The following is a 27,232-nucleotide window of genomic DNA, read 5'->3' as shown; positions in this document are numbered from 1 at the left end:
AATTCAACAAGCTCACCAAAAATATATAACATCTAAAAGAAAGAAATACTTTTTTCTCATATTCATAAAAAAAACATCTTTTTGTAAAAAAAATATATATATATAACATTAAAAACAATCCAACAAGCTCACCAAAAATATATAACATTAAAAAGAAAGAAATTTTTTTCTCATATTCATCACAAAAAGACATATTTTTGTAAAAAAAAATATAATATTAAAAACAATCCAACAAGGTCACCAAAAATATATAAAATTAAAAAGAAAGAATCTAATATTTCTCATATTCATCACAAATAATATATTTATAAAAAAAAAGACCATAATTTTATTAAGAAACAAATTTTTTTTTTTTTAAGAACCCTAAAATGAGCCAAAGAACACATATTTTTTAGAGTCAAAATCAGCCCCAAATAACAGCTTCTTTGTGAAATAACGGCCGTTATTTAATAGAATACTGTTATGTCCGATATATCGTTTGTGAGAAAACCGGACCGATTAGTAGAAATCGGCCGATTTTGAAATAAAACTGTTGGTTCGAACTCGAACCTGCCGGTTTTGGTGCTCATTGTTTTTAAAGGTCCTCGAATTTTTACTAGTACCAAAAAAACCGGCCTTAACCGGAATCCGTACCTTCCTGTACCGATCTAGCCGGTCGGTTTCTGTTCATTCCCCGTCTTTCGTTCACCTCGCTCTTTCATGCACCTCGCTCTCTCTCTCTTCCAGCAGCCATTTTTAGGGTTGATGAGGTAATCTTCCCCTTCTTAACTTCGTAGTTTCCATCTCGATTAATCTGGTTCTGGGTTTATTCTACTTCAGTTCTTGCCATTGGTTTCTGGAATCAGAAGCGTTGGATTTTTAGCTGGAGTTGGCAAATATGCATTTTTTTGTGTGGAAAATGCTCTAGACCTTGGATGATGAAGATATATGGTGTTTTCGCTTTCAAACTTGAAATCTGGTGTCCAAGAAGTTTAATTGTTGATTTGGTGCGTTTCAATGTTACATGTTACTGCTTTAGTTGTTGATTTCATGCGTTTCAATTTGTATCACATGTTTTTGCTGGTGAATAATGAACCTTTACTGTGTGGTCTTTTTTTTTTCTGGCTAAGTTGGTACAGATGAAAATGGGTTTCCATAGACCATGGTTGGTGTGACCCTCAATAAAAAATCTATGCTCTGTTTTGTTTAGAATAATGTCATGCTTAGGCAATACTACTGGCTGGTTTCCATTAGTTAGGAACAATGGCTCTGTTGAGATAGAATATACTAATTCATGCACGGATTTTCATGTTCTCGTGAATAGGTAGTAGTGTTTGATGATAAAAAGACATTATCCAAGGATTCTGGTTCAACTTTACCGAATGACAATGATGAATATTATCAAGAAATTTAGGGAGCAAAAAAAAACTTCACCTTGACCGACATGGGTGATTACCGAAAAAAAAAAAATTCTGTTCTTGTTAGCATCCACTCTCGTCCCTTATAAATTTTTACATCAAATTTTTTTTTTTTTTTGGGCATCAGCTCTCCCTCATCAAATAGCTCTCCTCTTGTCCCTCGAAAACTTTTGCATCCAATTTTTTTCTTTTGGCATCAGCTTTCCCTCATCAAATAGTTCTTGTCTCGTCCCTCATGAATTTTTGCATCCAATTTCTTTTTTTGGTAACAGCTCTCCCTCATCAAATAGCTCTTGTCTCGTCCCTCTAACAATTTTTGCATCCAATTAGCTCTCGTCTCGTCCCTCAAAATTTTTGCATCCAATTTCTATTTATTTTTTGCATCAGCTCTCCCTCATCAAATAGCTCTTGTATCGTCCCTCAAAATTTTTGCATCCAATTTTTATTTATTTATTTGCAGCAGCTCTCATCTCTCACCCTGATGTTCTCATCTCTCAAAATAAAATTTTGCATCAGCTCTCATCCCTCAAAAACTTTGCATTAAAAAAATTCGGCTCTCATCCTTCAGTGCTATCTCTCTCTCTCTCTCTCTCTAGATTTCTGAAATTCAGCTCTCGTCCTTCATTGCTATCTCTCTCTCTAGATATCCAGATTTCTAGGTCCTCCTCTCTCTAGATTTCCAGATTTCTAGGTCCTCCTCATTGCTATGGTACCATGAAGAAATTTAGATAACAATGTTTGTGTAAATTCTCCACACCCATAGAGAGGGATGTGGGTTCTATTTATAATAGTTATGTACTCATCCATGACTCAATCAAAGATGTGTTTACCACAAATATGTACAGATAGAAAGATATTACCATACAAAGAGATTACAATATATCATGTTAAATCCTTATTATGTTAATCCTTATCATGATCATCTCTTTCTAGATCATTATCATCATTCTTATTATATTCGAGTGGGGCACCATTCCTTGTAAAATTCTTCAGTATCTCAAGATGCCCCAATATTTAAGGTGTAGCCCCTTTCCCAAACATAGTAGCTTAAAATATGTGGTATGGATTTTATTTCTTGTATAGCATGGTTTATTTGTTTTTAGTAAGGCACTAGTTAACATTATCAAGTATTTATTTAAAAGCTGAGCCATTTTGGTCTTTGTTTGTTAGGGTTTTTTGCCCCCTCTAGATGCTTCTCACCATGTGCGAAAGCGTGAATGGTCGGAATTTAGAAAAGGTTATTCTATTTTAAATATCATTATCTAATGTTTACTTGATTGCTTGATGTTCTTTTTTCTGTCAAATTATTCTATGAAAGCTAGGTGTATAGTAGTATTATTTTAAATCCTCTTTCTTGTTTTTCACAGGGAATGATTTCTTTTGATTCTTTGATTTAATTCTTAGTTGCCATTAGTGGTTGAACGTGAAGTTTTTTGTTATTGATTTATTTATTTTTATGTTAATGGTAGTTAATGTTAATGGTGGGGAGATAACCCCTGAATTTTGTTTCATTTCTTGTGCCTTATGTATTGGCTAACAATGGTTAATACCATTGCTTTGTTCTCTGTCCTGATATACTGCATCTAGTTCTGTTTTCTATGAAAATCAAACTTCTGAATGGGATAGGAGACCTTTTGCATGGTATCAAAATTTAAAATGTGGAAACCAAGTCACGATTTTGATGACATTTCCACTAAATCCTTTCTGAAAAGCCAGTATTCATTTTCCATGGCTGAGCTAGTAACCCTTGATCACTTTCTCTTGCTTTACAGGGATGACAAGGTTTCAAATGTAATTGTTATAATTTGTAGACATGACCTCTTATGTATAATGTTGTACTTATTTACTAGGACTATTATAAGGGAACCATGTGGGTGGGGTGACGATTCCGCTCCAGAATCTCGATCCCATGGTTCTTGCAAGGGATATTGTAGGGACTCCGGTTTTTCGATCTTGGGATCTCGTTCCCAAAAAAAGGGGACCACGTTCCATCCATCAGTGAAATCCAGTTCCATTTCAAAATAGATCCCTGCTCCCATCAACCATGGTCCAAGGTTTTAGTACATTAAAATCTTGGGTTACATGTTTATGGGATCTACTTTCATTAACAAATGATTCCATGTTAGAGATTGCCATTGTCCCAAGTTCTCATTATTTAGGAATCATAAGTTCCCTGATGTTAAAATCCAGTCTTTTTTTTGCATAGCACAAAGTTTCATTATTTTGGATTCTTAATTTGAACAAAGCATAGTCTAGAGTGACTCATTGTTTTATTAAGTTTTATTGTGTAAGCCATCCCTCTTAGTTGTGAGAATATATATTTCATTTAAAATCTTGTATTTATGATGTCCTATTTTTTTAGATTCTTAAATTACAATGATGGATCCTCTTAATTGTGAGATGCGAATATATGCTTTCATTTCACTCTTTAAAAATCTTCTTTTACATCAGAGAGAGAGATAGAGAGAGAGAGAGAAGTTCATCTTGTCCTCTTGCCCTTTCGGAAAGCCAGCCTTTGAGAAACAATGAAAGCAGAGGAGACTACATTCGAAGAAGGTGACCTTTGAGTAGTAGGATACTGAGTTGCTGGGGACTCCGAGGGAATGATGCACGCCAAACTTATGTGATGGTGTGAAGATGTAGTGGGAGGGACATGCCTTGGTAATGGAGCACTCTGAGAAGCCTCATCATCCGCATCAATGCGGTCGCCTCATGCTTCTAATGCCCCAACATCATCCTCGAGGTGATCATCATCAGGATGAACATCCCATCCTTTGTAGTTTTCCGCATAGTCTGATCGTAGTCTACTTAACAATCTATCATTGTGATGAACATAAACCAATGACTTGGAGCATTGAGCATTTAACATGTTCCGCTTAACATTGTAAATATAATTATATGCACTCCAACACCTCTCAGCACATGATTAGTTGACACTCTGAGACAACACCTTAACAACTAGTGAATATAATTCAGGACCTCACCATATAGATCCCGCCACGAAATAACTAACATTGTTCCTCTGTAAAAAATGAATGTCAGGAGTAAGAAGACTGCTTTATTGCATACAAAATTATTGATGTGTTGTCATATTTTGCCCCTCTCATTCTCGTCTGGGTACAACATCTCAAGCACTGCAAGATAAGACGTTGATACTTCTTTATCGAGGTGTGGCTTTAGCCTCTTCTCCCTGTCAAGAGTTGACATAGTTAACCATTCCCGAGAGTGATACTTAGGAATTAAAACATATGCCAAATATAGTTTAGAATCTCGATATTAGAGCAAGAGGAACCTGTTATATGGCATACTTAAACCTCGATTCCTTAACAAAGAGAACTCGTACTAGCTCTACTTGACAACCTCATTTTTATGTATAGTGGAGCTTAGATTCATGCTAGTCAAAACATCAAACCCCATGACATAGAATCTCGTTCCCATAAACCTAAAAATGTCGTTCCTTGTCTTGTTCATTTACGGACACCGATCCTAACCCGAGGGAGCTTCCATTGTAGGACGGTTTGGCAAATCCCTAACTGATCCTACTTCCGTCTCCAACAACTATGCTTTTGCCCTTGTTTACACCAAAGCAGTGAGTGTGAATTTGCTTCACCAAATTGTTGTGTGGGTAAAGTGGAGATGTGCATCGCTGCATACCAGTGAAACTGAAGGGCAAGTTCTATAGGACAGCTGTGAGACCAGCTTTGCTCTACGAGGCAAAATGTTGAGCGGAAAAAAATAATATACCCATAGAATGAGTGTAGCGGAGATGAGGATGTTGAGATGGAACGAGTGGCAAGCCAAGAAGGGATAGAATTCGAAATGAATCAATTCCGGAGAATTTAGGTATGGCATCAATAAGCAATAAGATGAGTGAGAGTAGACTTAAGTGGGCTGGCTATGTATGGTGTCAACCAAGTATAACACCTATTAGGAGGTGCGAGTTAGTTCAAGTAGAAGGACTGAAAAGGGCAAGGGGCAGGCCCAAAAGGACGTGGTTGGAAGTGGTCCGAAAAATTATGGGGACTTATGGCCACACTGAGGGTGTATGGCCTTTAATAGAACAGAATGGTGGATCAAGATTTGTATAGCCGACCCCAATTAATTTGAAAAAGGCTACAATGATGATGATGATGATGATGATAATATGAGACTTAAAAAATATTGTTTCCTTTCCCTACTAAAGATAAGTTGTTTACAAATGTCTTGATGAGGGTATCCATGTTTTCTTGTTTGATTGGTATTTAGAAGATATCAATTTACAATTATAGTGTCCTACTTGTACATTTCTCGTAATGAGTAATGTTGTAATTGAACATTAGGGCTATTACCTTTGCCCTTTTTATATTTGTCTATCCAAAGCATTCAGTTTGAGAATACTTTATGGAAGATTCAGCAATGGAAATTATATTGGATGTTGTGAAATTTGAATAATTTGGACAATGCCATAAGAATCTTTTATACTTCATATATTTGGGGCTTTAAATTAACTTCTCCTGTTATTTACAGATATGAGAGTAATTTATTTTGCAATTGTCATGATGTAGAAGATATCCATGTGCAACTTTCCTGATTATTTTTCAGAACCTGTGGGGCATCGCTTTGACCTGTTAATCCACTGCACAGGTATAACCATGAAAGCCAAATCTTCGATGCCTGCCGGTACATTAGTTGATGTTGGCTTAAGCAAGGTATGGGTCTTGAACAGTGTTCGCAAAATCGAACTGGAATGGTTAACCGGACATGGGGCCAAAAGTGGTTTAACCGGCCTAACCGGTAAAGCGGCCGATTCAACCATTCTAATCGAGTAAGTCCCAGGGCGGTCAAAAAACTGTTGAAAAAAATAAAAAGGATACAAAAAAAATCTACTAAAATATGAAAAGCATATAAAGAATGATTAAAAGAAAACACATTCAAATGAAGTTGAAAATTAATGAAAAAAATAGATTTTAAAGTTGCCTAGGGGTATTTTTAAAAAATTTCGAAAAAGATGGGACAATATAAAAATGAGTTTTAAGGACCAAAACAATTTCTAATCTTTACCATAATGTAAAGAATCTTAAAAAATGTACTACAAATCAAATTCCTTATTTTTTAGATTTTATATATATTTCTTTGAATTTTTTTTTAAATACCGGTTGATCACCAAAACCGCAACTGGCAAGTGGTCGGTTCTGATCTAACCGGGCGGTTACCGGTTAGATCGCCTGGTTTTTCCAACATGGGTCTTGAATACCAATGAGACATTGTTTGTCCTATTGTCTACAGTAGATTGTATTGATTTCATCAATATCTTAAGCCTGAGGGGGTTAAGTTTAATATAACAAATGATGGTGAACTAGTATATCTTTCAAATGATGCATGACTCTTCAATAATAATAAAAAGTTATCTGGAGAGAGAACATCTTGTTCACCATGTTGAGATCCGTATGATGGTTCTTTATAGCTTATCATGAGTAGACTATTTCATTTGTACGTGTTTTGGATGATTGACTTGTAGGCTAATGATGGCTTGTATTGGGGTTTCATTACGAATTTGTTATTCTGTCAGTTTTGAAGTTACATAGGTTATTTGTCTAGTTAATGTCATCAAGTGCATCTTCAATAATGTATAAGGAAAAAATAACTGGTGCCATTCACTTGGCAGCATCGAGTTTTGAAGTTTTGATGCACCACTCCTATTGGAGTGTTACAATACCAACATGACTAATAGGTCTGTAATAGTTATTCTCCAATGTATCATCTTGTTCAGGATTTAGATTATGATAAGTTACATCCATTCCAATGTTGGAAAATTCCTAGGTGGCCAAATTCCTAAAATGTCTGGGCGCTAGTTAGGCGGGACAATTAGGCAGCTCACGTCTAGGTGCTGCCTCGAGACAATTTGTCAAATGGTAGAAAAAACACTCTGACTAGGGTCAAAATTTGTCATTTTTCCCCTAAAAAGGGGGAAAAAGAATTTTGGGGGACATTCTAAACCCCCAAAACCAAATCCGTGCCATCTAGAGAGAGAAAAACTTCCGAAAAACCTCTCTTTTGTGATTTATCTAATGATCGATACATTTTCGATTTTTTCGATTTCTTCCCAAAACAAAGGCAATAGTTCGTGGGTATTTTTGGAGCTTCTAGTAGTCGATTTTGAGGACTTTTGGCGACTCAATAGATGGGGTTTGCACCAACATAGATTTGATTTTGATATTTTTAGAGTATTATTTCAGTATGACATCTGAATATTTTGATTTTTTTTGCTATAACGTATTATGTTTTGAATCATTTAATTTAATTTTTTTTTTAAAAAATTTCCTTTTGTGATATATTTTCATTTTTTAGTTGAAAGATTGATTTATTTATTTTTTGTGATTTATTGATTATTAACTCATTTGAACGAAGAAATTGGTCCTATATCAAATTGTTTTATAAATAATTGGTTCTTATTTTGTACGATATGTGATGTTTTGATATCCTCTTAGTTTTGTTTTACTTTTTTGATATGTGTACATATTTTTAGATGGAACATATACCAATTTGGACTTATATTTTGTGAACAGTCATAAACTTTGGATGAAATTGATATTTTGTGAATATTTGATATCCAAAACCAAATCTTATAGATATTAATTAATGGATAATAATTATAATATAACTTTTTTCTTAATTAATGGTCCACCCGTCCCTGTTCCTAGGCAGGCATCCGGCCGCCTAGGCAGCCAAGCCCCCAAAACACCTAGGTGGACACCTATACCTTTTTGAACACTGATCTATTCCTAGTGCCATTATTACATGAACTTGGAATTCCTCAAAATCTTGCATGGGATCACCAACTTTTAGCACATGCCAAAGAAACTTGGATTTTTTATCTCATGCTATTTTATACTCCATGGTTAAGGTTTCAATTATTTGATCAGGCCTCATAATTCTTTGTAATGTAGTGGAAAAGTAATTTATTAAGGTAAAAGGGGTAGAAAAATGCTTTTTTATAAGGGTTTGGTTTGTATAAGGTGCCAACCTTAAACAAGCAAAGTACTACTAAATTGTGCCAAAAGATGTAGTTCTATTGCTGGAAATCTCTGTGGTGGCCTAACAATTTATTTTTGCCCCTAATCATGAAATTTAAAACCCTAAAAATGATGTAGATATGTATATCTATGAACACTTCACATTTCTTAAAATGGACGATCCAAATAATGCGTTGCAAGATCCACTATTTTCGGGACTTGAAATCATTTCTTCCCCATATCCATATATCTCGAGGTCAAGATGATCAATTGGAGGGTTAGTGGCATCTCAACATTCTCTTCTAGTGGGTTTTTGAGGTGCGCCTTATGTCTATAATATAAGGCTGACACCTTATATAAACTTTTTCCTTTTTATATTGGAAAAATTTTATATAAGGTTGCAACCTTAAAATGTAGAATTATATATGCACCTCAAAAATCCATTAGAAAAGATTGTTTTATTTTGAAAAACCCTCTAATTGATCATCTCGACATCGATGCATGAATATAAAAAAAAACAAAAGAATATTTTGAGTCCCGTAAATAGTGCACCTTCCAACACATTATCTAGACCATTCATTTTCAAGATTTTCATATGTTTATAGATCTACTTGATTTTAACCATATTTAGAGTTTAAAATTTTATAATTAAATATGAAAATGGATTTTAAGATAACCCTAATAATTTTTTATACCAAAATTACATGTTATGATAAAATTTGGAAGTGTGCCTTAATTGGATTGTTTAAGGTTGCAACCTTATAGAAACCACACCCTTTTATATTACACATTCTGTCAATATTTGTGATAATTATGGTCCACATTCTGTCAATATTTGTGATAATGATGGTCCACATTCTGTCAATATTTGTGATAATTATGGTCCTTGATTATCTAGAGGGCTTGCAGAAAAGCAACATTGTCTCTCTAAGGACAAAGTCCTTGATTACGTGTAGCCATTTTATATCCAAAAAATGCCCCTCTTTAACTCGTATTCCTGCACTCAGACACTGCTGATATGCTTCTTTCAACAATTACAATATTCATTTGAGCAATTACTCGAGCACGTATTACCACTCTGAGAGCCTTTACTACTGTAGTCCTCCATGTTATTTACTTTACGTAAGCCATGACCTTTTCATTGGCAGCTATAGAAAAAAAAAGAACTTATGGTACAATAGTTATGCATGTTATATGTATTGAAGTATTGATTGGGAAAAAGGGTCTGAGCAGGAAGTTATGGTCGAGCAAGTTCTTGAACGCAGATTACGAAGAACTGTAAGCATCGGGAATGATTGACATCTCGAACCAGGTAATGAAGAATGACCTTGATTTATGTTTTTTGGGATTTTTTTTAGATTTTATTTTTAGATGTGAAGGAGATTTCATGGTAATTTTGTCTGCATAGTGAGTAATTCGTTTTATTGCAATAGTTGATCTTCTTGAATTGATCCTTTAGAACTTGTGATGCAAAGTTGATGATGCAAGACAAGATGTATCTTATTTTGGAAATTTTCTTATTAAGTTTTGAGGATATATTTTTGGAATTTTCTAGGGTTAATTTTTTTTGGGGTTTTAAGTTCCTTTAGGGATTCTAGGATTTCTTATATTGTTTTAAGATTTTAGGAGATCTTTATAAAAGTGATTAGAATACTTATGGAGTTACTTGTTTTATTACGAGTAAAAGTAACATTACGAATTCTATTTTAAGTGAAGGGACAAATTCTATTTTAAGTGCAAGGATTTATGGGGTATTTTTATATTGTTTTAACTTAAGTGGGGTAGTTTTGGTCCCTTTTTTTATCATAATGCAATAAAAGAACCTACGGTGTTAGGATTTCTAGTACTTTTGGGGCATGAAGAGTAAAAACAGACTGCAAATAGTGCTTGCAAGACCTATCTAGGGTTTTGTGGTCACTTTTTTGTACAAGGAACGCCAAATCGACTTGAATATGGCCTGTTTTTATGGTTATTGAACTGTTTTGGGCCTCTTTTCTCTATTTTCCTACATCAAATTGGTATTAGAGCAAGACAAGTTGTATCTTATTTTTTCTATTAAATTTGTAGGATGTATTTTTTGGAATTTCTAAGGTTGTTTTTTTTGGGGTTTTAAGTTATTTTAGGGATTCTAGGATTTTTTATATTTTTTAAAATTTGAAAAAATATTTAGAAAAGTGGTTAGAATACTTATAGAGTTATTTGTTTTACGAAGGGTAAAAGTAATGTTACAATTTTTATTTTAAATGAAGGAACTTATAGGGTATTGTTTATAATGTTTTGCAATTTGGCATTCCTTTTCCTAACTCTCCTCTACTGACACCTTTATGTATGTAGTTTGGACTATTCGGCATCTTTGACAGTGATAGTGGTGTAACAGCAGCAAAGGCTGCTAATGGTAAGTTTCTTTCCTTTTGGATGTGACACTTGTGTTTATTTGATGGATCATTTGAAAATCCATGAAAAGTTCCATAGATTTCTGCAAATTTGTGAGCCACCTCTTAAACCAATTTCCACCATCTTTATTTTGGCAGTTCCTCTGTTCTTGTCCAAAAAAAGGAAAAAACAAAAAATGAGGTATCCAAGCTTCCATAAAGATGATATAAAATAGCTTTGTTGCTTCAGGGAAATGTAATTAGCTACTTAGATTGAGCCTATTTACAAATTGGAAGTGGTTAGTTTCTGTTAATGAATGTAAATCATCTACTGCATGTTTTATAGTTTATTAGCAATGAGGGATATATTGTATAATTATTAAGATCAGTAGAAAGTGAAAATAGGGGACATAGAAAGGGAGAAAATCTAAATTGATTTGAACTAGTGTAGGAACTTGGTGTAGGAACTTGGGATTTGCAGGGCCTTTATTGAATATTTTCAATGAGGGACAATTTATATGATTGGATTGTAGGATGGTGGTAATTGACCGAAGCCCATGCAGTTAAAATTACATGTCTGCTTGTATGTATTATTTGCACATTTTTTTAATGGATATGCTTAGCTATAATTTTTCAAAAAAAAATGGAGTCTTCGTGATGTTCCTTGGCACTCTGTACCTAGTTCATCTCTGGTATCTCTCTCTCTCTCCCCCTCACTCCATCTGCCACCAAGGCGTGGTTTCTCTAATAATTGCATCTGAAAATGTGATGGGCTCTCCGATGTATTTTTCTATTGTTGGGTCATCTTGGTGCTCTGAAACTCGACTGCAGGGGAGTCTGTCTCGCACATGAAACATTATCTCTGCCACTATGGCGTGGTTTCTTCAATAATTGCATTCTTTTCTTTCGTTGGGTCATCTTGGTGCTTTGAAACTACTACAATGGAGTCTGTCTCGCACGTGAAACATTATATTGGGTGAATGTGGGAAGTTTAAAAATCTGAACACCTAAATTTTTGCAGAAATTTCTCAAAAAGAAAATTACAATAAAAAGTTATCTTTTCTGTAATTTCCCTTTTGATCATGTTCCTCTTAAATTTGATTGGCTTCTATGCCTTTAACATCTAAGAATATATTTTATGTAACTTTATGATTGTCCAGGATCCTCTTAAATCTCAAAACACTGGGTACACACATTTGAGTGGCTTTTGTGCTGAATGTAAAGTCATATCTCATTTGTTAGAATGTATAGACTCCAATCTTCAACTCAAAATAACTTCCTATAAGAAGGAGAGGTAAAGGAACATACCTGAACCCAAATATAGATTGTTATTTCATGGCACAATTTTTTTATTTTATTGGTAAAATCATTATTGTTATTGGAGAACATCTGGATTTTTTCCATGACCGGTAATATCTCGTAAATTGCAGCAGAGTTGTGCATATCCATCTTGGGGACCCTCTTTGTGTCAATCATTTTGTGTTATCTGCAACATTTCTTTCTTTGCGTAAGATTGGGATAATTTTTAATGTGATAATTTGGTTTTGTTATTCTCTTATCCAGAATGCTGCCTAACGTGGTTGCTGATTTCCTTTTGAGTCCAGAAAGAAGAGAGAAAGTTGTTTCCCTCCCTCACTCCATCTGCCACCAAACTCGACTGTAGTGGCGTCTGTCTCGCACATTAAACAATCTCTGCCACTAAGGCATGGTTTCTTCAATAATTGCTTCTGAAAATAGGATCGTCTATGTATTGTGTTTTGTTGGGTCATCTTGATGATTTGAACTCCTTGGATCTTCAATGTATTATCTATGGTTGGGTCTCTAAGAACCCACTTCGTTTAGATGAAAAACAACAGTCTCTTAAGAAGCGTAGGTCCCCTTTAGAATTATCCTTCCATGTGACTGTGGAATAATCTTTTGTTATTGATTTATTTTTTCACTTAACAGACATGTAGGGCATGACACATGTATTTCAATTGCGTCACTGGTCATTGACAAGCAGAAGGAAGGAGCAATCCAAAAAGCCCAATTATTTAGGACTAATTGTCCCCACTTTGTCCTGGTATGAGGCGCACATTAGTTCTACTGCATACATGGTGGTGAGTGTTTGCTTCTTTTTTTGATAGAACATGTAATTTTTTATCGGAAATTGTATGTAAAGGCATGTGTATAAAATTTTTTATCGGAAACATAAAGAAATACTTTCCACCATGAACATGGTAGAAACTAATGACCTCTTCATAACCCCGACAAAGTGGGGACAATTAATCGTAAATGATTGGGCTTTTTGGATTGCTCCTGCATTCTGCTTGTTAGTGACCGGTGATGGTGATGCAGTACATGTATCATGCCCTAAATGTATTTTTATTTGTCAAGTGAAAAATTAAATCAATAACAAAATATTATTCCATTCACATAGATAATTCTAGAGGGACTTACACTTCTTAGGAAACCATTGTGTTTCTTTTGTTGGGTCATCTTCAAGGAGATCTTGGTGAATCATAAAAAGATTGTGGCAGCAAAAGTCATCAAGAAACAAAAATGCAGCATGGTAAATGCAAAGCTTAAATTTTGTTTGTGGGATTGACGGTAACCTGAAGTTTGGGAATGGCCAAAGATATTGATGGTGTGTAAAATACCTTTGGAGATGGAGCTCTCCTGAAATTGGCAACAACGTCACAGGCAGACAAAGAAGGGTTGATTTTAGTTTGCATTTTCTATTTATTTATTGCTTAGAGAGGAGTGGATGGGATTTATTACGAGGGGGAAGTTTTGGGCGATTGAGTTAAAGAAACATGCGACAATAAAACTAAGGTGGTATGAACTCCTGTAATCTGACTTTTAGCTTCCTTTGGAACATTTACTTGCTGCTGACATATCCAATAATAAAATGTGTCCTTGAAGGTGTCTGTGGGATTGGACACCACAACGTGGGAACTGAGAATCGGGGTGCCACCACTACCCAGCCCCTTTCTTATAAATTGTTCGGATTAGATACAAACATTTTGTAAAATACTCATATAAGTTGTAGACATATTGGTTGGTTCAGGTGAGGGAGATCGAAGGTTTGAACCTTGAAGTTTGTCCTAGAAAACCAAATAGGCTGACCAATCCCATTGATAACTTTTTTATTTTGGACATGGTTTTTATGAGTCTTAGAAATGAGTCACCTCATAGAAATCTATTTTTGAGATGAATCTTTTGACCTGATTTTCAAGGACATGTAATCTCTAACGTAGAGATCATGAATATGAAAAAGTAAATAAATTGACAATTAAAAATAATAATTATATTAAAAAAAATTGGACCGTTAGTTTCAATTGTTTTTAGATGGGCCACCTATTTGCATCCAACTTTAATATGGATGCTTTATACCTAGAGGACCACAAATATAGAAATGCAGCCCCTGTTGCATGAAACAATTTTTCTTTTATTTTTCCCTATAAACAGTAATTGAAGAACAAGCTTTTCTTTTCTTTTGTCCCCTAAGCCCTCGGGTCCATCTCAAATCCTAGGTTGCATGTTCCACTGCCTGGTATCGAGCTAGAGAGAAAGAAGAGATTTCTAGAGAGAGGAGAGAGAATGGAACTATGAAATATAGATGCATAAATTTTTGTTTTCTAACTTTTCTTTGCCCTGTTTTTTATTATGCTTCTTCACGTATATCTGGACCATTTTCAAAGCGGCAAAGAGATGGATTTAAGCCAGAATTGTATTTTGATTTAAGATGTGTTTTACATCCTAAATCTATGAAAAATTGAGTTGGATTATTAAGTCTGGCTACTCGCAATAGATTTTCCACACATATACACACGAGCTTATGTGAAAAACTACCGCCAGATTGTAGCCTAATGGTGAATAGTTTCTTCAGTTAGACACTGGGCTATCTTGTTTTGATTGAACGATTCAGAGTGTGTTTTATTTTTGTCTGAATTATTTTATCTAAAATTTGTCTGTGCATTGATTCAATTGAAGCTTATATGTGAGAGCAATGATCCAATGCAACGGTTGTATTATAGTATAATCTAATGATACTTCTAGAAACCATGTTTATGGTATTTGTATAACCTTAAATTTTGCACACACTCTCTTCATCTCAATAATCAATACCAAAAAAAAAAAATTTATTTTAAACCCTAAATATGGTCAAAATGAGTTCCCTCCAAAAACGAATCTAGACCATTCATTTTGTGAATATCAAGATTTTAGCCTTTATAAACTCAAAATTATTTTTTCTTTTTTAACATTGTTTATCTAATGATATAAAGCCATCCAAAAAAGTTGAAAATGAAAAAAACCAAAAAGGTTGAAAATGAAAAAAACCTTCTAAGACCTAGATCTAAACATCTCACCAAAATGAACGGTCTATGTTAATTGGGCTAAAAAAATACTTTTTAAGTTGTGTTTTCAAGTTTTTCTTCTTTGTGATTGTTCATTAAAATGAAAAGAGTATATATTTCAAAATTTGAATCAAACAAATAGTTAAAAGATAGTTTTTTAAGGTTGTTGCATCATATTATTATTATAACGGTTGGATGAAATCATTGCCCGTCCTTAAATGCAACTATAATTTTACAATAAGAGAGCATATAACGCCCGTCCTTAAATGCAGTTATAATTTTACAATAAGCGAGCGCATGTCATTCTCACATGGCAGCATGCTATACACTTACACCCTCACAAAAGAGCTAATTAAAAGGGTTGTTTTTATCTATAAATTTGGGATCTATATAAGTACCATAAGATTATTATTTACAAAAAAAAAAATTGAATTTTAGTTCTTGAACACTGTCAAATATTGGATAGTCTCCCTTCTATCTTAACCCTCGCCGAAAGTCTCCATTCTATCTTAAACCCTCGCCGAAAGAGTTAGGAGGGTTGTTTTGATCTATGACTTTGCAATCCAAGTGAATAACTAGATAATTTAGATATAAAAAAGAAGAAGAGAGTTTTGAGTTTTTAAACATTCTCGAATATTGGATGGTCTCCATTCTCTCTTAAAATGCTGTTTTTTTCAAACATGAATTTGAATTTTTTTGTTTCTCCTGAGGTTGCTAGGTGGGATGAAAGGGTTATATCCCCAGATCCTAAAAAGCGTCTGTTGAAGAAAGGGTTATACCCGATGGAATGGAAGAAATGTTTTCTGCAAAAGCCTCGGTTGACTTGCAACATTTCATTATGGAATTTTTTTTATTGACATACGGCTACATACAAGCAATTATATTAGGGGGAGAGAGAGAGGGAAAGATAGAGAGTAGGTAAGAAAATGAGACAATCTTTCAGCAAACAAAACCAAAGATTATAAGTTTTCCACACAAATTCCTTAAGAAAACAAATATCCATACTCAAGCCAACAACCACACTTAACCTCAACATAGAGCACCAATGGGCCTCTCATCTCCAAGTAGACAAGTCTTCCAAAGTCATAGAAGTCACACTACATTCCTCCTAAAAAAAAGAAATGCCCATGTTCAATTATAGGAGTCCATACAAGAGTTCAATGTCGATTTAAGTAAAGAAGTAGAACAAACTATCACATTACCTGGTCAACTAGCCATATGATATAGCTTGGTTTGGTAAACTTTGGAATGGCTGGTGGGGTGCTTCTCTATTTTTATGCTCCATTTCAAGCCCTAAAAATGTGTATGTTAAAAGTGTCATTCCTCGCCCTAGAAAGCGCAAACACACATGCATCACCTTCCTTCAAATTGTTACTGGTCACAAATTTTTTCCACCCACTGCTAATTCTAGTAACTCCCCTGGTCCATGTCATCTTCGCATGCCATGAATTTTTCACTTTTGGAACTTGGAGTGTGATATCCTGGCCCTTTGTCAAGACCTTCAAAGCTAAGAATTTCTGTGGAATTGTCTAGACATGCACAAAGATAAGCAACTTAATGCTAAACTTGTTAGAAAAGAAGGATAGTAAACAAGAATAAACAAAAAGGGAAATAATCATGAAATTTTGAAATAACCTGGTGTACTATGTTATATGGTACTCCATAGCTATATCCATTGTCTATTGCCACTGATGGACGGTTGGAGATTTATAGTAACAGGGTCCAAAGGGACATTCATCTTGTGGGTTTAAACATCACCAACCATTCCTTTGTTAAAATGGGGTGTGGATAAAGAACCCGAGTACTGGTTATAGTATAGTCCACCATACTATGGTGTTGTACTTTCCCAAAACAAACATTCCTTGATTACCTTCAATAGCAGTCCTAGAAATGCAAGAATTTTTCCTTTTCTTAATTGATATACATGCATGATAATTCCTCCACACACATGCACAAATACCTTAGATTGCTTCATTACCTTCTGTGCTGTACTTTCCCAAAACAAACATTTGTTGATTACCTTCAATAGCACTTCTAGAAATGCAAGAATTTTTGCTTTTCTTAATTGATATACATGCAAGATAATTCCTCCACACACATGCACAAATACCATAGATTGCTTAATTACCTTCTACCTTCTATAGCATTGTAACAAGACCAATCCTTCATGCGTGTACACACATTGATACTACATTGGACGCTGGTTTTCCTATTTCTCGGAGTAAAGGTAACTGACATTAAGTGCTGGCTTTCCTATTGCTGAAAAGTAACAATATTGCATTCCAGTAACAAGAATGATAGATGATTTTGAAGACAATTGTTTTCACTATGACATTAGAATGTCCTTTATTTTCTCCTCAGATGAAAATGATGGCATTTAAAATCATAAGGAGAATACTCACTGAATCAATGTCTTGAATTCCTTAGCAAGCCAAACTTGTTTACAGTGAACCCCAAGGATCCTCTTTCTTTGGTCACCTCACTACCAACCTAATATGACTCTCTAAGAGCCTATCGACAAATTGACCATTACTGTGATCATAAGACATATACCAACATGATCTTGGTGAACTTTGCAAGACCTCTAATGGAGGTAGCACCTTACTCTTCCCCCAAATAAAACTCTTTTTGGCATTGGATCATTCATCGGTCTCAAAAGTGCCCTTTTGGAACATCCACACAAACCTAAATACGAAAGCTTTCAATAGTTCTCCCCATTGCATTCATACCAAATCCACACTAGTTTTATCCATGTGATTACTATAGGTTTAATCTCTAATAAGTTTACATTTTACCAACATTTCGTAGAATTTTCAGTTTGCAACAATATTTTTTAAAACAATCAGATAGAGGTAACAGTAATTGAATGGTACCAAAGAAACCCATTCTACCAATAAGCTCAAACTACCCTTTAGACTACATGACTCTTCTCTCTGTTCCTAAAAACTTCCCCAACCTCCATTCCCATAAGCATATTCTCTAGCAACCCAATCCAAGAGAATAGTGATATTGAATAGCAAGAGGCCAAGCTCCAAGCAAATATATGTTAATCAGGTTTTCACATTGACAGATAGCATAGAGCAGCAAAAATTTTGACACAACAAATGATATGATAACAAAGTCATATGATAGCAACAAATCATTTTGTCACAGTTCCAACAAATAGTTATGATTCACAGTATCTCCACAATAGTCACAATTCAGACAGATTCATGGTCTGCATAGTAGTTTGTACTTTTAGATTATTATTCAAAATATAGTCATCTTGAACTGATGGTCTTTTTTCCATGTCTTGATTAAGATAGAAGATATCGTACATTGAAAAATTCATGGAACAAATTGGGTCAGTAGCTCGTAAAATCCTCCTCTACGATGGAAGAGTTCATCTGAATTTGTTTTTTTGGGTGAGTCAGTGGGGAGAGGGCCCCTACCCTTGGTAAGAATTGAACCTAGGACGTAGCGTGAGTTCATCTGAATTGGTTTGTGACTAAAACAAAACTTGACATACATTCAAATATCTCTCTTATATTCAATAACGTTTGGAAAGCAACAAATTCCGGGTCAATGTCTGAATAGGGTTGTTAAATTGTTTCTTCAACTTCTTTTTTTTCTTGTACATTAGCTTTTGTTTTATAGAAAGTATCCTTAAATGTATTTTCTTTTACAAACACAATTGAAAAAAACAAAGTAACCTATCTAAGAGAGAAGGTACCGTGAGACACCCTATCTCCTACTCTCAGTAGCACCATTTGACTCCATGCTCGTCTGGGTGATCAAGGCGCACACCTTTTATCCCATAGCACTTCATTGCAATTGAGTTGAACATACTCTATTCCAGTTACAATTTATGGTACTACTGTAACTAATGGTAAGCCACATTAGTGCCATAATCTCTAAGCAAACTTTCTTCCCATTGACTTATTTTCTCAAAAACCAGTTTTAATTTGAAGGGAACTAATAGACTATCATATGGAACTTGAAGGGAATCTAAGACATTTTTTAGTTTTTTGTACTAATGACATTCATCTGTTCCATTATAGTAGCATGGACAACTGTTTTGTATACTCTTAGAAGGGTAACTTTCTGTCATCATTTTTACTTTGATGTACCACCTTCCCTAGATGTCTACTGCTGAAAATATAAGTTTTTGTTTTGGATATATAAATAGATAGCCAGATAAATAGATACAGTTCCATGTATTATTTTTGACATACTTGTTAGTGATATATCCCTTGAATAAGAAAGCTTTTTGAAAAAGGATTAAAAAGACTAAATAACAAAAAAAAAAAAAAGGGATAGTTAAGGGAACGCACTAACCACTCGTTTCCTATCCATATCCATGTTTGATAACATGCTCAACAAGTTGGCTTCCTTATTTATATGATAGAATTCAGTGATAAATAAGCATGCCTGGGTAATGGTAGTCCTGCTCCCCTTACGGAACCAGAGCTTCCTCCATTGTGTAATTTTAGAGTCAACCTCCCAGAAGCTTGGGCACAAAAAATTTACAATCAAGATGTACAATTTCATGTTTGAACTTGAAGGAATAACAAGTCTAGCTTAATAAATGTGTGCCTAATTGATTGGCATGCAAGGTTTCAAGCATTACTAAAACTAAGACGAGAGGAATAATTCATGATACAATAGTGAAATTCCTCAGACAAAAGAAGATTATTAGATGACTACAGAATATATCAACCATGTTAGAACAAAATTATTTGAACTATGAAAAATAAAGAATGTGAAAAACTAGATTGTGAATTTTATGCTAATAGTTATAACACATTACATTCACTAGAATATTACCCTATTATATGTATACTAGAATGTGTGCAACTCAATCATTGTTCATAGATTGATACATTGTGCCCTATAAAACAGATAAAAACCTAGTTTAAAATATTTCCTACATAAAAATTTTTGGAAAAAATTTCCTTGAATTGTTTTGGTAAAACAATAACATGGAAGGCAAGTACATGCAATTTTCATGGGAAAAAGAAGGAAACACTCACCACCATGAATGTGGTGGAAACTAATGAGCACCTCATAGGCACGACGAAATGCGGACAATTAGTCCTAAATGATTGGGCTTTTTGGATTGCTTCTTCCTTCTGCTTCTCAGTGACCGGTGACGTGGTTGAAGTATATGTGCGATGCCCTACATGTTTGTCAAGCAAAAAATTAAATCAATAACAAAAGAATCATTGATAAAATATTCTACAGTCACATGGCAGATAATTCTACAGGTACTTACACTTCTTTGGAGACCATTGTTTTTCAGCAATACAAAGAGGGTTCTCAGATGCTTCAACAATGGCTAGTGGACAATCTGGCATATTTTTCTCTACTGGACTATGTTTCTCAAAGCACTCAACATCGAATGCATCCTCTCTCTCACATCCAGTTTTATTAAATATTTTGATAAGAAAATGAGTATCACCATCATAGTAAAATACTAAGAAATCTCCATCATTCAATGAATGGTCTTTGACAAATTTCTTCCATCCTCTAGAGAAACACAAGGCACCCCTAACTTCTTCAACTTCAACATTCCAATTGTTTCCACTTGGGCCCTCCAAGACAGCTTCATGAAATATTTTCTTGAAGTTATGCCGAAAAGCTGGTGGAATGAACTAAAAAAATACAAAAGTTGATTTAACCACTACATTGTATGAAAAAGATGAAATAGTATGCCCTTCTTTTGATAAGTAACATGATACCTTACTTATAAACCAATGTTAAAAAACAAGGCTACGATTTGGCAGGCTCAGGAGTTTTAGTCTTCCTTATTGATTAAGCCACGTATGTCAAGGACTTCATCGAGTTTGTACAAGTAATGGTAATAAAATACAGGAAAAAGCCCAGTTTGGCCCGTTCTCACATGAACTTAGCACCATACCGAGTAAGAGTAACTCGGAGGATTCCGAGTGCAGAGTGAACTTGCCTAAGTTTAGAACATTGTTATATACACAAGAATGACATGAACCTTTCTAAACAAATTTTGGATGGCTTCCTACTCTCTATCAAATCTTACTTTTCTCATAATTTCTTTCTTTTAGTTTTTCTCTTTGTATTTCTTTTTTATCTCTATCCTGTTTTCCTATAAGTTATTCAATTCTAGAATTTATTGACATACAAGAAAAGCAGCAAAAGCTCATTCACACGCATACCAAGTTACTAACATGCATCTGACAACTTGACCTACAATCATGTGTAAGATGATTCATTTTACTATATGATTTAAACTTAAAACTTTAAAGAGAAACACCCATAAAAATGCCATGAATGCTGCTAATCATGCCAGAATTCACTTGACAATTGCATAAGAAAAAGTTTTAGTGCTAATGTTTGAGTTTCCTGTACGTTGCCAACACCTCCCCCAACTATTAGATGTCAACAAGGGACGGCAAAGGGGTGTTGATCTGCTGTTCAGATTCACTCAGAAAATTTGATGCGCTTTCATCATAGAAATGCACACCCACCGGCCAAACCATCTATTGTTGGGACAGATGGTTGGGAAGGTGCTTAGTGCACTGTAGAAATTCGAGTACTAACATGGCATACAAACCTTTTGTGTAATACTTAAAAAAAATCATTATCTACAATACAATACTACTTCAAATAATAGTACATTATGGCATTGCAAATAATGAACCAATGAAACAAAATACCATTTTATCCGTGCAAAAAATTGCCTGTCAAAAGTTTATGTGCTCTCACAAGCACCGGAGCATATTGTCCATTCACTCCCTCGAGTAAAACTTTATCTAGGAGTAATTGTGGAACTCAAATTTTAGGCACGTGATGTCCTTTATCTAGCAAGGCTAGTCGTAGGAAAAAAGAGAGAGAGAGAGAGGAAAATATTCATACTCTATGTGCATATGAAAAAATATAGCTCTAAAAGCTAAAGTTTGAAAAAAGAGATTTGTCTAACTTTGGAAGGATTAGAAAGTTCAAAAAAAATTAAAAAAAAAATGGTTCTTTTAGAAATGGGAGAAGTTTATATAGAGCCGAGGCTCTAAACAATCAAATTTGAGCCTACCTAAAAAATTTCACTAGAAGAGGTTGTTTTGATGCTCAAATATCTTCAAATTGATCATCCCGACATCAAGATGTATGGACATGAGAAAAAAATCGATTTCCAGTTTTGGAAATAGTGTATTTTGTAATGCAGTTTTGGACAATCAATTTTCACGATTTTCAAGTTTTCATAGATCAGTTGATCTACACTATTTTTGAAGCAATAAACTTTACAAATAAATATGAAAATATATTTTAAGGCTATCACAAAGATTTTCAGTAGCGAAACCATATTTCTCGACACTACTTGAAGGTAGGCTCTAATTTGATTGTTTAGAACCTAAGCTCTATACAAACCGCACCCTTTAGAAATACCCATTTAGTGATTCTAAAGTAAATCTTGAGAAATACTCATGACTAGCTCCAATGCTCAAGGAAGTAAATGTATAGTGTGCGCCCCCAGAAGTACGTTGTACTCCCTCATACATGTTATATTTAAGCACGGCATTTTTCCATTTTCACCCATGTATTTGCCATTCCCACCTAAAAAAGCCCATGTATTTCTGAAATAGAGCAAAATATAACCGAGAATAGCAGACCTTTTCAATTAAAACTTTTTCCCTCTTCATTTCATTATTTTCTAAAAGAATATTTAGGAAAATCGTTAAAAAAATATATCAGATTTCCTAGCCAAAAAAAATTACACGCATTATTCATCTGGAGATTCTTTCCATTTTCACCCATCTATTTAATATTCACACCCAAAAATTACTATTTTTCTTTTTCCTCGTGTTTTTGTGTACAAAAATATTAAAATAAAAAAATAAAATAAAAAAAAGTCAGAATAAATAATAGTTTATGTGTTGGGGTGCAAACCATCTATCTAATGATGGATATAAGTGATTATCCCCCCGAGGAAAAGGTAAAACGAATGCCTTGAAAAAATTTCCTAAAAATTATTACTTTTATTTTCTACTTTTTTTTAATACATTAATGATCTCCACTAGCGATGGTATATTCCTTAAAAATCAAGGTAATTTCAAAAATAAATTATTAAGGGGAGAAGGGGGGCCATTTCTGCATATGACTCTGGGACTCATAGAAACCCCTTGATATAATATTTGGAAAAATGTTCTACGAGTCAACAGGTGAAAAGGTGCAAGAGCACACTGACTCTTTAATGTCCTTCTGGGTGTGTAAAGCGTACAGGGTCAATTTAGATATGAACGGTGCCAAAAACATCCCAAAAAAAAAAGTAAATTTCAAGTTTGAATTTTTTTTCATCACCTGGCTTGGATGATAAATCCCTAAAATTTTAGATAAAAAATCCGAAGTTTAAACAATCCTTCTTTAAAGTGAGTATGTCAAAGTTTACCATAAAAAGTTAATGTGCTCTCAAAAGTTTACTTTTTCTTTTCTTTTCTTTTTTTAAAGGTAAAACTGTAAAAGAACAAGGGGAAAAGGCAAAAAGGTCCATGCCGATCCTAAGTCGCAGGTTTGAATGCTTTTATGGGGCTTTGGTCTCCAGTTAGAGAGAGAGAGAGAGAGAGAGGGGGATGAGATTTTTAGAGGAAGAAGAGAGAGTTATACTGTGAACATTGTCAAAAAAGACAAGTTATGTAGAGTGTAGAGAGAAAGTAAGAGAAATTAATAAGCTTAGATCTACTTCTATGCGTCCATTGCTCATCAATAGAAAGGGAAGCAGAGAAGAAACAACAAATGATAACTCTTCAGTAAAAAAACAGAAAATAAGGAAAGCAAAACAAGAGACAGAAATAACTAATCAGAAAGAGAGAGATTCAAAAAACCATGAAAGTTTTAGAGAGAGAATGAAAACCATGAAAATTTTAGAGAGAGAAAGACTCAAACAGCCATGCAAGTTTTAGAGCGAGTCTCAAACAGCCATGAAAGTTTTAGAAAGAGCTGGAGGGCATGATTCAAGGTTTTTACCAGTTGCTTGGAAAAATTGCCGAGCATGATCTTGAAGAAGCTTTGGCCACCGTCCTCCTCATCGTGAACACAAAATCTGTCTTCTTGATACATCCTGCACGGTGATAACGAAGACAAGGTGCTCTCTCTCTTCTATGTCTCTCTCTCTCTCTCAAACCTATAGATGCATATAAGAAACCCTAATCTTCATTACATAAGTTCTCTACAAACAGTAATGTAGTAAACACTTTTAAAAATTTGTACGTAATATTCCTTTAAACGCTAATGGCGCTCTCTCTCTCACTGTCTCTCTGAGCTAAATACAATCTGAAGCCCTAATCGTCATTAATATGAGTTCTCTATAAACTGTGAACTAGTAAACACATTTCAAATTTCGTACGTAAAATGTTATTTGATAAAAGTCTAAGTTTTCTGAAGCCCTAATGTTTTTCTCTCATGCCATTGGATATTTTTCTGAATTTAACGGCTGTTTTTTTCTGAATTTATCTGACATGCTTTAAGGTTTATGAGTTTAACCGAAAGGGACATTCTTCAAATCTTAAGATAAAACGAAACAACTTGCAAAAGTGAATAATCTGAACCAGAATTTAGAGGTTTTCTATGAAAAGAAGATAATATTGAGGACCAATTTTGCACGCACTCTTTCAATCAAGAGATTTATATGGGGAAACCGTATACACCTTTTTACATGATTTTTAGTTTAACTTTTTCACTGGTGCAACATTACGCAAAAGTTGGTTAAGGATTTCCCGCATGGTTTTAATGTATTTATGATTGACCATAGTTAGGAAGTCAGGGATAATAATTTAAAGTAATTAGCTATAATGAATAGTAATATAATATATCATAATGTACATTATTAAATAAATTTTAATTTATTTTTTATAAATCTGATTAAAATAAAATTTTTGATATATACCATATAAAAATATATAAAAAAATTTATTTTTACTAATTTAAAATGATCAAATTACCCCATCATTTTTTTAAGGGTATTTAAGTCATTTTATATTTTAGAAAAAAAAATTATATTTTTTATTTGTGCCTCTTATTTTTTAATACACACGTCTAAAATTTCATTATGATCTGTTTTTTAGAAAAAAATATTAAAATTCATAAAATGATATACATTCTAAACCACATGATGAAGATCTGACGGCTGGATTTCTACCTATATGATCATAGCTATCCAGCTATTGTTAGTTTTTTTTCAATAATTTATTGATAAATCAAACCATCGACAATAAATTGGTTTTATTTCAAAAAGTTAGAAGAAAAAATTGAGTTAAAAATATTGATTGTCAAAAAACAAAGTGAGTTATAAAATCGTGAATATTTCGGATCGCTTAAAAAAATGGAGTGAAAATATTGGCTATGTAAATTTGGCAAAATATAGGATTATAATTTGCATTCATCGTATAGATACATTAAAACCATTGAATAATAATTTTATAGCCTGACTTAGTGTCACTAGAGTAATACTCGATAATTTTTTGCTGAACTTTGAATAAATTCAACAGCAATGCTTATTTTGTTGTCACAACACAATCATAGATTTATTAAGAGTATAAAATGAAACAACAACAAGAATATTAAACACAACAACTACATTAATAAACAACAAGAACTATAAACTAAAGTATAGAATTATTTTCAAAGAAAAAAAATATATATCCTCTAGGATTACAGTCAACTAAAACAAAACATAAAGACCCAAATACGTAAAATAATGGTCCATACAAAATGCTATGTTGTATAAATCAATAAAATAAAATTAATCAAACTTCCCTATACAATTAAAAAAAAAAAAGCACAACAAAATTATTAAGCAAATTCAAATCTCAAACTCAATTCCTAATTGCCTAATTCTTTGATATAATTGAATCTCTCTTGCTCTTTACAATGACGCTTTTGGTTTAAAAAATAAATAAAAAATCTTTCATTGGGTTACTCTATACTATCATTTTGAAATTTTATTGGATTACTCTACCTATTATTTTCATATATAGGATCGCTTTGAAATCTTATTGTTTTGGACAATATAACTAGAATTAGTACAACCTCCAAATTTATGAGCTTCTTCGAGGCTCACCCTTTGAGTCCGTCGCGAGTCCAATGAAGAATGAGAGGGGTGAAGAAGAATGCGGCACCGATTTGGCTCACTAGATGGCTCACTCCATACTTTTGAGGACGGTGAGAAAGAGCAGTTGCAGCATGGTTGGAGAAACAAAAGACAAGATTAGAGAGAGTTGCAGACATGGAAATCAAAGTATCTTGGGAGAGTTGAGATACAGAAGTTTGTGCGTTGCAAGACAGAGCAGGCACTAATAGAAAATCTTTGTTACCTCCAATTTGAGAGAAAAGGCACAACTCAAAAGACAAATTCAAATAATGTCTTATAAAATGTAGTCCCTCCTAAAAATCCTTGCAGATAGACTTAGGATCCAAAACACAACCTAGGTCACTTTGGTTGTCTTTTCAGGCCATCAATGTGCAATTCAAAAAGTAGTAGAGATCTCATTATCCGTGTACTTAAAATGAATGGTGGTTAATTGCCCCATTTAAGTTTATTTCTAAGATTCAAAAATCAATTTTTTTTATATTCATATTCATGATCTGGTGGTTGAGCCAAAATTTTCTCTTCAATAATTCGATATAATACAAATTATTTCGCAAACATTTCGATGAATAATTTCATTTGCACTATATTTAGAGCTCCAGAATCTATAGTCAATGGCAGAATGGAGTTGCAAGTCATCACAGGAGTTTGTAATGTTGGATCTGGGTTTTGAGGTGCACCTTTACGAAATATCATCATGCTAAAGTCATACGAAAACCACATCCAATATAAGTTCTCAACATTTGAGGCAATCATATATATATATATATATATATATATAGAAAAACACTACAAAACATCTATAAGAAAACCACATCCAATATAAGTTCTCAACATTTGAGGCAATCATATATATATATATATAAAAAAACACTACAAAACATCTATAAGTGAAGTTCTACGGTACTTAACCTATAGCTTTATCACTGTTCAAAATTTATCATACGGTGATGTCTGATAGTGTTTGAATTTTAATATTTTTTTAACAAATCATAATAATTTGAAATTTTATAAGTGTATGCGCCTTAGTGAGATTCACATG

General features: G+C 33.8%; 2 protein-coding genes across 42 annotated transcripts; one reads left to right on the top strand and one right to left on the bottom strand.

Moving 5' to 3' along the window:
* Positions 1 to 554: 554 nt before the first annotated feature.
* Positions 555 to 12,991, top strand: LOC105421147 (uncharacterized). 38 transcript variants are annotated; one of them, XM_088874913.1, is made up of 8 exons: positions 668 to 749; positions 2,568 to 2,634; positions 6,021 to 6,085; positions 9,623 to 9,701; positions 10,724 to 10,784; positions 10,921 to 10,963; positions 12,366 to 12,464; positions 12,709 to 12,991. In XM_088874913.1, exons 4-8 carry the CDS (start codon positions 9,681 to 9,683, stop codon positions 12,827 to 12,829), a joined length of 345 nt encoding a protein of 114 aa, XP_088731039.1. In that variant the 5' UTR covers positions 668 to 749; positions 2,568 to 2,634; positions 6,021 to 6,085; positions 9,623 to 9,680; the 3' UTR covers positions 12,830 to 12,991. The 38 variants fall into 38 exon arrangements, 18 of the variants coding, with proteins under 18 accessions (XP_088731015.1, XP_088731032.1, XP_088731054.1 ...); XM_088874898.1 differs by lacking the exon at positions 2,568 to 2,634 and adding an exon at positions 846 to 986 and having other exon boundaries at positions 6,021 to 6,201; XM_088874920.1 differs by lacking the exon at positions 2,568 to 2,634 and adding an exon at positions 3,849 to 4,140 and having other exon boundaries at positions 677 to 749.
* Positions 12,992 to 16,038: 3,047 nt separating this feature from the next.
* Positions 16,039 to 26,181, bottom strand: LOC110007803 (B3 domain-containing protein REM16). 4 transcript variants are annotated; one of them, XR_016061538.1, is made up of 6 exons: positions 26,164 to 26,181; positions 24,072 to 24,228; positions 20,356 to 20,734; positions 20,114 to 20,259; positions 16,304 to 16,630; positions 16,039 to 16,209 (listed from the first exon to the last, which is right to left on the bottom strand). XR_016061538.1 is itself a non-coding variant. In XM_020671104.2 (4 exons), exons 1-4 carry the CDS (start codon positions 24,162 to 24,164, stop codon positions 16,388 to 16,390), a joined length of 861 nt encoding a protein of 286 aa, XP_020526763.1. In that variant the 5' UTR covers positions 24,165 to 24,705; the 3' UTR covers positions 16,039 to 16,387. The 4 variants fall into 4 exon arrangements, 1 of the variants encoding a protein (XP_020526763.1); XR_002282004.2 differs by lacking the exon at positions 26,164 to 26,181 and having other exon boundaries at positions 24,072 to 24,707; XR_002282005.2 differs by lacking the exon at positions 26,164 to 26,181 and having other exon boundaries at positions 16,304 to 16,618; positions 24,072 to 24,705.
* Positions 26,182 to 27,232: the final 1,051 nt, after the last annotated feature.

Source organism: Amborella trichopoda, chromosome 1 (genome assembly GCF_054954075.1).
Source record: "Amborella trichopoda isolate Santa Cruz 75 chromosome 1, AtrichopodaSantaCruz75HAP2 v2.0, whole genome shotgun sequence".
Taxonomy (NCBI): Eukaryota; Viridiplantae; Streptophyta; class Magnoliopsida; order Amborellales; family Amborellaceae; genus Amborella; species Amborella trichopoda.
The sequence above is the reverse complement of the archived record's forward strand: the minus strand, read 5'-3'. Positions and strand labels throughout refer to the sequence as shown.

Bases quoted from the DNA above. Each gene is read 5' to 3' on its own strand.
- LOC105421147 (XM_088874889.1), top strand. From the start codon at position 9,681: ATGATTGACATCTCGAACCAG. The intron at 10,785-10,920 runs GTAAGTTTCTTT...TTATTTTGGCAG, and splicing joins AGCAGCAAAGGCTGCTAATG to TTCCTCTGTTCTTGTCCAAA. The intron at 10,964-12,365 runs GTATCCAAGCTT...TTTTGAGTCCAG, and splicing joins AGGAAAAAACAAAAAATGAG to AAAGAAGAGAGAAAGTTGTT.
- LOC110007803 (XM_020671104.2), bottom strand. From the start codon at position 24,164: ATGTATCAAGAAGACAGATTTTGTGTTCACGATGAGGAGGACGGTGGC. The intron at 20,260-20,355 runs GTAAGTACCTGT...ACAAACATGTAG, and splicing joins ACAATGGTCTCCAAAGAAGT to GGCATCGCACATATACTTCA. The intron at 16,631-20,113 runs GTGAGTGTTTCC...GTGCATGTCTAG, and splicing joins TTTCCACCACATTCATGGTG to ACAATTCCACAGAAATTCTT.